Here is a 13,905-nt window from a genome sequence, read left to right as displayed (position 1 = left end):
GACCCAACTCAGCCAAAAATAAAAATAAATTTATTTAAAAAAATTCTGAGAGGGCCTCCCTGGTGGCGCAGTGGTTGAGAGTCCGCCTGCCGATGCAGGGGATACGGGTTCGTGCCCCGGTCTGGGAGGATCCCATATGCCGCTCCGCGGCTGGGCCCGTGAGCCATGGCCGCTGAGCCTGCGCGTCCGGAGCCTGCGCGTCCGGAGGCTGTGCTCCGCAACGGGAGAGGCCACAACAGTGAGAGGCCCGCATACCGAAAAAAAAAAAAAAAAAAATTCTGAGAATTAACTGATTTTTTTAAAAAAACCAGCTGTTGATTCAACTCAACCAACTCAATTTTTTTTTTTTTTGCGGTGTGGGCCTCTCACTGTTGTGGCCTCTCTCGTTGCGGAGCACAGGCTCTGGACGTGCAGGCTCAGCAGCCATGGCTCATGGGCCCAGCCGCTCCGCGGCATGTGGGATCTTCTCGGGCGGGGGCACGAACCCGTGTCCCCTGCATCGGCAGGCAGACTCTCAACCACTGCGCCACCAGGGAAGCCCTCAACTTTATTTTAATTGCATTAATTTCTGCTTTTATCCTAATGTTCAGGCCTTGTTTTCAAATCATGCATTTAAGGCGATAAATTTTCCTCCAAGTATTGCTTTGACTTCATCCCACAAGTTATGTGGAGTATTCATAACGATCCTGTCAATAATTAAAGCAGATGCCTATAAGGCATTTAGCACAGTTAGTGCGCAATACTGGTTAGCTGCTTTAACCTTATCCAGTACTCAGCCAACAAGTATTTATTTGTCATTCGCAGGACACCAGGTAAGCTTATCCGAGCCACCTTCCGTGCCTTTCCTCACTTTTCTTTTGCCTTTGTAACTCCTCCTAGTCTCTTAGGGGGCGGGGCCTGGCCTCACGCGCTTTGACCCCACCCCCGCCAGGTTACCATGACACCACGTAGGTTGCTAACAACATAATCTATAATCCTGTCTCCTTCCGCTTTCTAAAAACAGCTTTGGGAGAACGATGGGAAAATAGTCCCTTGGCAAAGGGGTTCTTTTCACGAGGAGGCGGAACTAGGGCGGGGCTTAAGAGCGGAAGGAACAGGAAGTCTTGTGAGCACTGTGGCGTGATTGGGCTCAGCGCCCTCAGGGGGCGGGCTCAAGTGGGCGGAGGGATCCATCGCAGGCGGCGGGCGGCCGCCGCCTGCATTTAAGGAGGGGAGAAGGGCGGGGGCGGCGGTTGCTGTGGTTTCTGTGTTGAGGTGGCTTAGTTTTTATGGGAGCTGAAGTTAACGGACGCAGCGTCCCTTGTCCAAGTCCAGCTGTCTGTGGCTACCGATTGGGAGTTCAGGAGCGCAGCGTCCCTTCTTCGGACCAGGGCCAGCCCCCTGTTTTGCCTTCGCCACTTGGTGCCCATATTTAGGTCGGCTTCGGCGCGGCTGAGGAGAAGGCCGCGGGCGAGATGTTCAAGAACACGTTCCAGAGCGGCTTCCTTTCTATCCTCTACAGCATTGGCAGCAAGCCCCTGCAAATCTGGGACAAAAAGGTCAGGGGCTGGGCGGGGGGCGGCGGCGGGGCGGGGTCCCGGGGCTGGGCCCGGGGTAGCGGGTAGTTGTGTCGAACTGGCGCCTGGGGGAGGCCGGTCGGTCTCTGCTGTCCCCTCTCCCCAGCCTGGCGTGACTGAGGCGCGAGGTGGGGGCGTCGTGTAAGCAGCGGGGGATGCATTGTGGGGTGGGCGTGCCTGGGGTTTAAGTGTCCTGCGGCAGTAGTGTGGTTAGGACAGTGGTCCCTCAACGCAGACTTGACTGGGCCAGTCGGTTCCTCAGCCTCGGTTTCCGCATCTATATGGTGGGGTCGATAGTGCCCGTCTCACGGCATGAAAAGCGTAAACTCACGTGAGGTTGCTTCGGGAACGCGCAGATGAAAGGAACCGCTGTGAAATGGAGTGCGCAGATGAAAGGAACCGCTGTTCACTGATTTCACAAATATTTACTGACATCCTGTGTTGTACCAGGCACTGTGCTGGGCACTAGACACAGAGCCTTTGTTCCAGGCCCCCTTATAGAGTCACAACCAGAACTCAGTTATGTTTGGGTTTCATTCATTTGCACCCTTCCTCCCACTGATCCCAGCCAAGCCGGAATTCGGTGGCCTTTGGCACCTGCTCCACACTCACTGTGACTTGGGGTCTGTACTCTGCCTTCAGTGGCTGATCTCCATCAGAGAAATTGCAAAATGTGTTGTCTGGGTTAACAAGCTGAACGCCAGGTACAAGCCTCATCATCTTTATTCAGGCATCCACTAGCTATAACTTTCACTGACTCTGGGAGATGGTGACCCTGTCCACTTTTTGGAGGTGTTGATTGGGGGCATGTGTGCCTAGCGATCTATGAGTTGGTCTGCATTTAATTACTTTGATATTTCCTTTCTCATGCAAATTCCCAGTCATCTGTACCCTTTTTTGAATATAAGTTAATATAAAGTACTCTACATTGTAAAGCAATTATACTCCAATAAAGATGTGAAAAGAAAAAAGAAAAAAAAAAGCACTCTACATTGGAAGACAGGTGATTTAGGGTATAACCTTAGTACTGCACTCCTTCGGGGACAGTGGAGAGAGGTGGTGTGTTGAATGCTGTTTTTATAGAGAAGAATGTAGGATAATCTAAATAAGCAGTTCATTGGTAATGAGGCCAAGAATTTTGGATATCATCTCAGAACAATTCCCTGTCTTCCCTTATCCACAGATGAGGGTTTGGGGCCACATAGAGATTAGGAGAGAACATGGACAGCCTTCTGCCTGTTGCCACTAGGGAATTCTGCTTTCTGAGAGCAGCTTTGGGGATGGTGTGTTCACAATGTCATTTTTATAAGACAGTTGAAAGATCTGAATGTAATGAATTTGGCCTTACGCATGTGTGAGAAATCTGACCAGCTCTCCTCTTTCACAGTGATTCTGTCCACAAACTAGAGCTAATGCCAAGAGTTACTTATTACCCAAGAGAGCAGTTCCTTAACTGTTTTCCTACATTTTACTGAGTTTTTCAGTTCCATGGTTTTGTTCACATTGGAATAAAAAACCTTTAAACTCCGAAAGTGTACCTCTACAAAGAGAACCTGGAATGAATGTACCTGGGAACTTTGTAAAGATGATGGCTTCTCAGCTGTGGCTTGACTTAATTTTGGACTGTCCAAAGGCAAGGAGAGAGTGGATTGTATGCCAGTTGAACTTCGGATTGTAACCAAAGTGTCAGTATGAGGCAATTGATACAGAGAATGGGGCTTGATCTAGGAGGAGAGGTTTTCAGAGCAGGTCAGAGAACTTAACCAACACAAAGAATTCCAGTGGTACAGAGGCCTCAGCATTTCTATCAGGTGAAACTTTTATCAGAGTTGCCCCATTTTAACCCTCCTGGGCTTGATCTTTTGTAGTGTGTTTTATTTTTCAAATGCAGCTTTTTGAGTAGTCAACATGTTTGCACATGGACTATAAAAGCAAAGTAACCATGGTGCACTGTGTCCCTTAACAACGCCACTAGAGGTCGGATGGTACCCTAATGACATAAACCTGTGTGAAAACATTGTTAGATCGACTGGCAGGGTTACATGGAGTAAATTAAGCAGACATTTTGGCAAAGAAAACCTTTAGAGGAACACTCATTTTAAGCAAAATTCTCATAATAGTAAATGTGAATTATATGTTTCTACTCTTCTTATTTAGACCAAATTGAAAAGTGTTTATCTGTGAATTTTTCCCCCTTGAGGCAAGAGAAGGAAAGGGAGGAAAAAGGAAAATTTGGGGCCAGATCCATAGGCTTTGGTGTATGTGTTCCTTTACTCAGCTGTATTATAAAGTCCTCAGAAAGTGTTGGGAATCCAGTCCAGAAGGGGAAACACTGGGAACTGATATTCTTATCAAAGATTTATTGAGCAACAGCTAAGTGACAGGCATTGTGTAGATTTGGGGAGATACAAAGTTAGGGAAGAGAAGACATTTTCCCCACTCCCATGATTCTGAATAAGGCAAAGTTGTAATAAGGGCTAAGTTTGATGGAGGGAGGGAAGGACTGTCCACATTTATCTAGAAATGACGCTGCCCTCTGCTAGTAGGTACATATTGGCTATAAGTGCCTGTTTTTAGTTGTTACATATTTTGATTTCACAAAACTTTACTATTCTCCTTCCTGAGTTTATGGAGAGAGAATTTCTGTCATTTGTTTACGGTGAAGAGCAGTCTTTGAAAACTTAGGTTTGGCTTCATTTAGGCTCTGTGTCTCCTTATGAATATGAGGAGTGAATGCCATATTCATAATAACAGTTAATTTGCAAATTCATTTTGGGGGTGTGCCTACATTTGCAATACCTGCATTTATCTGACACTCTGAAGTTCTCAGCCCCTCCCCCATCTCATCCTTCAAATCTCAGCTTAACTTAAGTTCCCAAAGAAATAATGATTATGTCTCCTGTGTGCTCCTGTGGCACTCTATATCATGCTGAATGGCAGTTGCCTATTTATTGTATATCTCCCACTAGACTACAGGTTCCTTAGGGGGAAGAATAGTATCTTACCTTGAAACTCCAGTGCCAGGGTGTGGTCAGACACCTTGGATTTGCGTCCTGGCTCTGTCATATGTCCTGTGCTGTGTAACCTTGGGCAAGTACTCAACTACTCAGTTCTCTCATCTTGTAATCAACCTCCTTCTCATGGTTATGGAGATTAAATGAAGATGTATATAAATGCTTAGCAACAGTTATGGCACACATTATTAAATAGGGCAGGGAACTGAGGCAAATTGCTCAAGAGTAAGTGAAAAATTTATAACTGAGCCCGATATTCAGATGCCTAGGAATAGGAAGTACAGTAAGTCCAGACTTCTGAAATGAGAATAATTTAGTCAGTGTACCATGGCTTTCCCAATCCAAAATCTTAACATGGCTCTAAAGCCACACAGACTGTGGTCTGGTACCTGCTTAACTAGCTCTCCAGGCTGACGTCCCACAGGATCCCCCTTCTAGTATTGACCTCCCACTGAACTGAAAGAAGTCTGTTCTCTCCCGCTTTAGGCTTTTGTACTTGCTGGCCCCTCTGCTGGGACCCACTGCTACCCCTCTTCATTAGTCTCTAGGTCTCAGCTCAAAGGCACCTCCTCAGGTTAAGTTAATTTATATCCACTTATAGAACCTCTACTTCCTTCTCATCATACTTGAAATTAGCTTCTCAAGATCTGTATTCCTGGCTGGACAGTAAGCTTCCTGATAGAGACCTTTGTAATTTTTCAAACCAAGAGTTTAGCAGAAATTAGGGATTTCTTAATGCTCCCTTAACTTCTGGGATCAGCAAATACTACATTATTAAAGGACTTTTTATGTTTAATGTAAACATTACTTCCGGTTTGTAAAGAAAATACCAGGAGGTTCTTTTCCCACTTACACCTGTGTAAAACATGTAACTTTCAGACTTTACTGGTAATACCCTAAAAATCTACTACCTGAGATTGTTGATTCATACAGGCTTGTCTTTCTTTCTGCTCACCTTGTCTTTCTCTGCTGCTGATCCTCCCCATTCCCAAACGAAATATTAGAACCAGAGTTTTGTGGCTGTTGCTGGAAAATATTAGATTCCCATTCCCAGTTCCTAATTTTAAAAATGAACAAAATCTCTCTCCGGAAAAAAAGTTCCCACACCCTAACTTTTAATGAGCAAACCTTGTTGGTACATGTTAAATTTCTAGTAGTAGAATTGAGAGCATTTGGACATGAAAGTACTAAAACTATTTTTTTCAGATTATTCCTGGGTCAATCTGAGGATGTTATTCATTTTTCCAAAAAATAGCTTTTACTATAATTGGGCAAAGGCCTGGGTTTTAGTTACACTTGCCCTTTCAAGGCATTCTTAGGAAGAGACTGGTTAGAATACATATAATTGTCCTTACTTTAACTAAAGAGCTATTTGCAAATGTCCAAAGTTGCCTGTCTGCTGTTTGGATAGTCCCAAGTGCCGCAAAGGGAGAGAAGCCTTTAACCCACTGGAGCCTACAAGGCCCAGGGCTTGAGACAGAGCTATACCCAGCTCTCCCCACAGAGGTCTCCCTCTGCCTGTTTTCTGACTTAGAGCCCAGCCCTAGCTCAAGGCAGAAACTTTCCTGCTGAAATGGACAGCTCTAAAGGCTTATTGTAAATTGGAACATGTGTCATTAAGACTAGGATGCCAGATGGCTGAGGGCTCAGCTGTCTGCCAGGATAAGTGGGTGGAGCCACAAAAAAGAAAGGTGGGAGTAGGGAACGGATACAACTCATGTTATTTTTAAAGCACTTGATGAAATATAGAGCATTGGCCAGCTTCCTCCCTATCCCAGTAGTATTCCCCCCCCCCACCTCAGCTTTGACCCTCCTCCCTGGGGCTTACACTGGGGGGAAAAAAAAAATCAGTGTTCTTTATTAGTTGTCCCAGCAACCATGGAAAGCCTGGGAGAGTGATTGCAGAAAAGGGCTTGAAGGTTCCCTTCTTGGTGCCTGCAGAGGCTGAGAACCATTCTGATTGTTAATTGCCAGTAGCCTGGGTTCTGAAGCTTCTAAAGTACCTCCACCTCATTGTTGGGGCTGGGGGTGGGGTGGGGTGGGGTGGGGGGGAGATCATGAAATTAAAAAATGTAAGATTGGCTTTATTTATTATCATTATTTTGGAGGAATAAAACACTCATAGGCCACACTACAGGAATGTGTCATGAAATTTTAAAAATTAGCAAGTCAAAAACAATAGGCACTTTCTAAGTTAGAGAGGGAAGTAAAATAAAACCTACTTCCACCATGTGCAATAAATGCTGACCAGTTCATTTTATCTTCATTTCAAAGCCAGGCCTGCCTAGTGGCCTCTGAACTGGAAGAAGCTAAGGAAAGGAAGTTGATGCTTTCTGAGTCCATGTGTCTTGTTATACATGTTTGTCAGAAGCTGGACTGGGGAGGGGCTTGCTTCCTGAAGACCTTTACAACTTAAGGCAGTGACAGCCAGATTGCCAGGGTGGTTGGGAGGCCTTGCCCCAAATTATCCACCTCTCTTTGTCCTTTGATCGTAATTTTAGAGCCTCGAGAGAAGTTTAGGGATGTTTCCCACCCATATCTCTGGTTAATTGCACCCCTGGCCCCACTCCACTCTTCTTCCAGTGAATTTGTATTTACAGCCCTTTGAACTTAATAAAGAGGAAAAATCATAATTCACTAAGAAATCAACTTAATTTGATTTTAAAGCTCTGGCAGCTTGTGATACGAGAATACTTTTCTTCTTTGAGGACTGAACTTTCTCCCTGGGCAAAGCTCTATTTAGACTGTTCTCACCACTAGGCAGGTTAAAACTCTAGAGAGACTGTTGGGCATTCCTTCGAAAAAGCTGCCTTTTCCTCTGGGTTCTCGTGTTTTACGGGCTATGTTAATTAATTTTGTAAGAATTAAGTTTGTGAGTGTGGTAGTTTATGTGTTGTGAAAGAAATTTCTCTTAAGAAGTAACTGACAGTCCAACTGAAAGTTAGTTTGCCTCTGGGACAGAAGTGTAAGAATACACAAAGTCTGTTTTGGCTTTTAGTCTGTTGGCTTCTGTGTGCAGTGTAAGGCATTGTTTTCTTCTGTAAAGACCTGAGTAGTCACATTTACTGGAGTGCTATAAACTTTGAGATGGGCAGAAGGCAAATGTCCGAACATTTCCTCCCTGTGAAATCTGGCTGGGTTTTCTGGAGCTGAGGGAGGCTTCCCGTGACTGTGGTCAGAGAGACCTTCCAGGATGTAAGATCTGAGGTCCCACTTACAATGTTGGATAAATTGCAACGTGTTGCCTTTTAACAATAGTAGTCTTTGGACCCTAATTACTTAATCCTTTCCATTTAACCGTCTGTTTGGTTTGTTGCATTTGGTACCTTTTTAAGAAAAAAATGAAGTTATAGAGAATAATTAGTGGTATGTTATAAAATTAGTGTTTGCATCTTGTTGGGATACTGTCAGCTCTTATCAGTGTGCCTGCAACATGTTATATGGAAAAATTTCTTGATGAATTCCTCCTTTACCAAGAAGTCGGCCTGATTTTCCACAGCAGCTGTGGGCTAGCAAATAGAGGAGGAATATTGCCACTTTGGGAACATTTATATGGGGAATGAGGTGGGCAGTGTTGGCATGTGCTACAAGTCTTTGTGATCCAAGTCTTTGTGCTTTTAATCTCCCTTGGAAAGAGGCCCAGAATTCAAAGCAGGAGGGCATTGGATGTCGCCAGCTTTGTTTGAGAAGCACTTCAATGTGATGTTTGTGACTTGAGAATCCAGAAATGCTACACTCGCAGAAATCTGGGGCCCATCCACCCAGCATTCTGTCTCTGACAATGGGTACCAAAGGATGATTTGTGGGAAGGCATTCTTTATGCTGGTAACCTCACTGGCTTTGTGATATACCTTAGGATCTCTGGCTTCTCATAATAGCCCATGGTGGATATGTTATCCAGGAATTTTTGAAAAATCCTCCTTGAATCTCTTCATATGTGCCAACTCTTAGGGTGACAAATTCCAGAAGTCAGCAAATATTTGAATGCTTAGTTTATGCCTAGCAGAGTACTAAGCATTATAGAACATATAAATGATGTTTAATACTTGGTCCTTACCCTTCAGCTTATACTTTTTTGAGGAGACAAGACTCAGTTGCATCTGGCAGAAAAAGATGGGCAGTGATATCAGATGTTACCTGGGGAATACCACACACACCACAAGTGGATCAAATTAACTGGAACGGAGCACACAGAGACTGATGCCTGAAGACAGTATGCCGTATTATTAGTAATTGTGTTGAACAATACAACTATCAGACTCAACGCTGTATTCTCGCCCCATATGCAAGTCTCATGGAAAGCCACATGATGAGTTGTTGAATATGACAGCACAGGCAGCCGTTTTCACTATACCTAGAAAAAGACCGCATGCTTGTCATTCTGATGCATCCGGTTCTAAACCTGGTTGATCTTTTTCATGTGTTAATACATTCAGCCCTAACAGTCCAGCCCTGTCTCAGAAGTGCCTTTGCATGTCTCTGCTCTGTCCATATAAGGTGCTTGGGTGTAATGCTTGAAGATAATTGTGCTTCCCTAAATATGTTTTGAGAGGAGGAATCCGTATCGAATGTTGTTTCCTCTCCATCATATTGTCCCTACATATGCAGCAAACAATGCAAAACAATGTCGGATGAAGTGCTAAATTATGTAGTCTAGGCTACATGAGCAAGAAGAATGAATCAGAGAGAAGAGAGGTCAGTGTAGGCTGAAAATGCTAAAGAAGGCTTCTGTGTGTGGCACAGATGGGACTTGAATTCATACTTGAAAAAGTAGAAACTTAGGGAAAAGAAGATAAGGAAGCATGAAGTAGGAGTAAACCTGGGGTAGTAATACGTTCGTTTTTTGGTTGCTACCCTCCCTCTCAGTGACACTCAGCATTTGGCCTTTCTGGCCAGAGAACTATGTGAGGCAGTGTAGGGCAGTGGAAAGCCTGGTCGTTAATCCTGCCCCTCTTACTTAGGGTCTGTCATCTGCACTCCCTGAGTGTCAGTGTCCACGTCTGTAAAGTGGAAACAACACCAACAACCTTGTGATTTTTGTTGTTGTTGTTAGGACTGAGCTCGTTGTTGTTAGGAATGTTCCTAGTGTATAGTAGATGCTTGGTAAACGTTAGCTGGATCTAAATTGAGTTGATTTCTTTGGGAAGAAATTTGTCCTGATTTATAGGTTGCCAAATTGCCTGCAACTCCTGTGGTGGTTGATTGGGCCCTGTATAGAGGTAATAACATGGCTTACTTTCACATATTGTGTCACAAACTTCTGTGTTATGCCCTTTGGGCTACTGTGGTTTTCTTTAAATCAGGGGTCCCCAACCCCTGGGCCGCGGACCGGTACTGGTCCGCTGCCTGTTTGGAACTGGGCCACACAGCAGGAGGTAAGCGGCGGGCGAGCCGGGGAAGCTTCATCTGCCGCTCTGCATTGCTCGCATTATCGCCTGAACCGCCATATCCCACCCCACCCCCACCCCTGGTCCGTGGAAAAATTGTCTTCCACACAACCGGTCCCTGGTGCCAAAGAGGTTGGGGACCGCTGCTTTAAATAGTCCCATTCAGCCTTCAAAATCTTAACAGTTATTTGTCGATATTTCAGTACTAACCAGTTTAATTTCATCCCTTGTAGGTACGGAATGGCCACATCAAAAGAATCACTGATAATGACATCCAGTCCCTGGTGCTAGAGATTGAAGGAACAAATGTCAGGTAGGTTGCCACTCTGTTCTCCCAGAGACGTGGAATGCCAAGAGGTAGTACATCATAGAGGTTAATAGCATGGACTGCAGAGTCAGACTGCCTGGTGTGAATCCAGCTCTGCTACTTAGAGCTCACCTTGGGCAGGTTACTTAATCCCCCAGGCTTTAGTTTCCTCACCTGTGAAATAGGGAAAATAACAGTACATCTTCCTTGTAGAATTATTTTGAAGATTAAGTAAGTGAATGTGTATAAAACACTTAAAACCTGCTTAGCACTTAGTCAGTGCTGTATAAGTCTTAGTTATTAATATTTAACCCAGATGTGTTTATGTGGAGGTATGTGTTTACAGTAATCATCCAGTGGGTGGCCAGGGTAGTTTTCAGTGTTACAATGGTCTTAGTTTTGGTTTTCTGTCATTTGATAGTTTCTTAGACCAAAATTAAATCTTTTTTTCACTGGAAGAACTTCCAGATCCATGGGTCTGGCTTTGTTTTTCATATATTTTATTGTTGATGTCTAGTGCTATGTTAAGTTTTTGTTTCAGAGTCCAGCACTTTTTTTAACGCATTAGCTTAACTTAAGGGTTGAGGGATCATTGGATGACATATCTGGATCTTTTAGATCTGCCTTCCAATTTATCCTCTTGGACTGAGTGTTATTGCTGTGCATACCACAAAGGAAAAGACAAGTAGTGTGTTTATTGGTGTTTCCTCTTTCTACAGCACCACATATATCACATGTCCTGCAGACCCAAAGAAAACATTGGGAATTAAACTTCCCTTCCTTGTCATGATTATCAAAAACCTGAAGAAATATTTTACCTTTGAAGTACAGGTAAGTATGTGCACATGAATCCCTACACTCTTGGCTGTACCAAAGAGGTGTCCTGTCAATTTATAGGAAAAAAGTGGCCGCAGAAAAGTGTCTTTATCCTTTTGTATGCGTTCTTTTCTGCCTCTGCCGTATACCTGATGCAACCATTTTTTTTTTTTTGCGGTACGCGGGCCTCTCGTTGTGGCCTCTCCTGCCGCGGAGCACAGGCTCTGGACGCGCAGGCTCAGCGGCCATGGCTCACGGGCCCAGCCGCTCCACAGCATGTGGGATCTTCCCGGACCAGGGCACGAACCCGTGTCCCCTGCATCGGCAGGCAGACTCTCTACCACTGCGCCACCAGGGAAGCCCGCAACCATTATTATTATGGCATAATTTTGGTATTATCAATCAAAGTTTAATGCCAAGTTTTAAAAGAAACAGTAAGCATCTAAAAAATCTAATCAATAGCTACAAGAGTTCAAAGCTTGAGGGTTAGAGTAGTGTCCATTTGGGAAGTTACTATTTAATACTGGGCTATTGTTGGTCTCAAGTCTAGCTTTTTAAATTTTTCAAAGGGAAGAATGTTTATGGAATCATGCTATGGTCTGGGGGCCTGATGCATGTGTCATATGTCATAAGCAGCTGGTGTTGTCTTGGCAACAGACAAGATAAACTAGCTACTTCCGGGCCGTCTGCATCCAGTGTGACCTGTATGTGGTTTGTTTATTCTCCCTTGGGTCTCGGCCTTGGGAAATCAGGCTGTGGGAGTTTCAAGTCCTTGTCTTATCAAGGTTGTTTGCTTCTTCCAAGATGGAGTTAATGTCATTCTTCTCTATATTTCATAGGTACTAGATGACAAGAATGTGCGTCGGCGGTTTCGGGCAAGTAACTACCAGAGCACCACCAGGGTCAAACCCTTCATCTGTACCATGCCCATGCGGCTGGATGACGGCTGGAACCAGATTCAGTTCAACCTGTCAGACTTCACTCGGCGGGCATATGGCACAAATTACATTGAGACCCTCAGGGTGCAGGTACTGGCTCCTTTTCCAGATGGAGCCCCATATCGGAGAGGGGGTCTAGGCTTTGTTTGTTACTGGCTTGTGACCCAGGTGACAAAACAGTGTGGGTTTCGGGCTGAAGTTCCCAAGTCACTGTCCAGGGGGCTTTCACCTCAGAGAGGCCCAGGACCTACTCAGGAATCTGCTCAGATACAGTGGGAGAATACAGCAAGTAAAATCTCCCTCTTGTCAGAATCTACCCCTAAGCCATGCTGAGGAGATGCCAAAGAGGTGAAACTTTGACAGCACCATGCAGGGGGCTCAAGGAAAATCAGGAGAAGAGGAAAGACAATCATATTTTGAGACTTATTTTAAGTCTTGTATCCACAGATCCATGCAAACTGTCGCATCCGACGGGTTTACTTCTCAGACAGACTCTACTCAGAAGACGAACTGCCAGCGGAGTTCAAACTGTATCTCCCAGTTCAGAATAAGGCAAAGGTAAGCCAGCTTTCCTCAGAGGAAGGCCAGCCGGTGAGCTGGAGAAGCTCTGCCCCTGGCAAGTGCTCTGTTCTACAAGTTCAGCTGCGGAGCCCCTCTCTGTCGCCGTGGAGTCTGGAGGACTGTTACATCAGAAGATCTTAGGTCTTTCACCACCAGCGCTGACTCCGGAGTGAGCGCCCAGGAAATGTTCTGTTACTGCCGTCTCCCCTCTGTGGAGTGATACTGCCCCTCCTGGGGGGCATCCTGCTGCTTCCTGCTCCCAGGCCTGCCTTGCAGAATATCTCCATCTGAACCTCTTCATCAGCCCCAAATTACTATCAGCCGATCTGTCCCCTCTGACACGACGATGGGTGCTTACATGCCTGCCCACTGGTGACACATATGTATCTCCCCACAGTCCAGCATCCCCTTGAGTGTCACTAGAGGTAGGGGGTCAGTGGTACTGACCGTCTGTTTTCTAATAACTTAAACTGATGCCTTTGTTCTATTTTTTTTTCTTTCCCCTCCAGCAATAACTGGAATGCAACTCAAGGGATAGACCCTGGATGTGACTCCTAGTTTAAAAAGGAAACTATCTGGAGGACAATGCAAAAAACAAATATTTATATTAGTTCACTGTGCTGCGGTTCTTTTACCTACTCCTTGGCGTCCCTGGTCATGGCTACCAGTGACTGTGCCATGCATTGTAAGTACAGTGGGGGATAAGCTGTCCTTTGATACATGAATCTCCAGAGTTTATCTTGCTGCCTGCCTCGGTGTGTGGGGAGATACATTTACCGTGAACTTACAGAATTAAAGATGTCCTGTAAAGGCAATTTCAGACCAATGTTTCTTCCTATGGTTTTTTCTTTGTTTTATATATTATCTAAATATATGCATATGCTGTGTAATACTCATAATCCGGCAGTGAATAAAATGTTACATTCTTGGTTTGTAAATTTGTTCTTAGTTTGTGTCTTTTTTAATGGTGACATTTCTCTTTCTTTATGGTATGAAAATAGAACTCTTTCCAAAGAACATCCCATACATTCATGCTGTGAAATAGCTTACAATAAGCACTTGAAGAACAAGACATCTATAATAGATACTGATTTAGAACAACTTCCAAGAGAAACTAAATGGAAAGAAACTGAATAGTGTATCACCAGTAGAATCGTCTTACTGAGGGGTGGGTCCCAAGTGGAGCTTTAGGCAAAACGGCATATGTTCCAGATTGCTCTTAAACACCTTAGGAAGGTGTCTTGTTGGAGCCTCACTTGCCCTTTTGTAACAATCAGCACATCTGGTGTTCCTCAGCATTGGAACAGATCACCCTCTCCCAATTTG

At 44.7% G+C, this 13,905-nt stretch overlaps 1 protein-coding gene across 1 annotated transcript; it reads left to right on the top strand.

Moving 5' to 3' along the window:
- Nucleotides 1–1,189: 1,189 nt before the first annotated feature.
- CFAP20 (cilia and flagella associated protein 20) lies at nucleotides 1,190–13,517 on the top strand. The gene is made up of 6 exons (XM_060084200.1): nucleotides 1,190–1,538; nucleotides 10,191–10,270; nucleotides 10,984–11,095; nucleotides 11,920–12,108; nucleotides 12,466–12,576; nucleotides 13,089–13,517. The coding sequence occupies exons 1-6, from the start codon at nucleotides 1,455–1,457 to the stop codon at nucleotides 13,092–13,094; spliced, it is 582 nt and encodes a 193-aa protein (XP_059940183.1). The 5' UTR covers nucleotides 1,190–1,454; the 3' UTR covers nucleotides 13,095–13,517.
- The last annotated feature ends 388 nt before the right edge of the window (nucleotides 13,518–13,905 follow it).

Source organism: Mesoplodon densirostris, chromosome 19 (assembly GCF_025265405.1).
Source record: "Mesoplodon densirostris isolate mMesDen1 chromosome 19, mMesDen1 primary haplotype, whole genome shotgun sequence".
Taxonomy (NCBI): Eukaryota; Metazoa; Chordata; class Mammalia; order Artiodactyla; family Ziphiidae; genus Mesoplodon; species Mesoplodon densirostris.
This window is presented reverse-complemented; position numbering and strand designations above follow the sequence as displayed.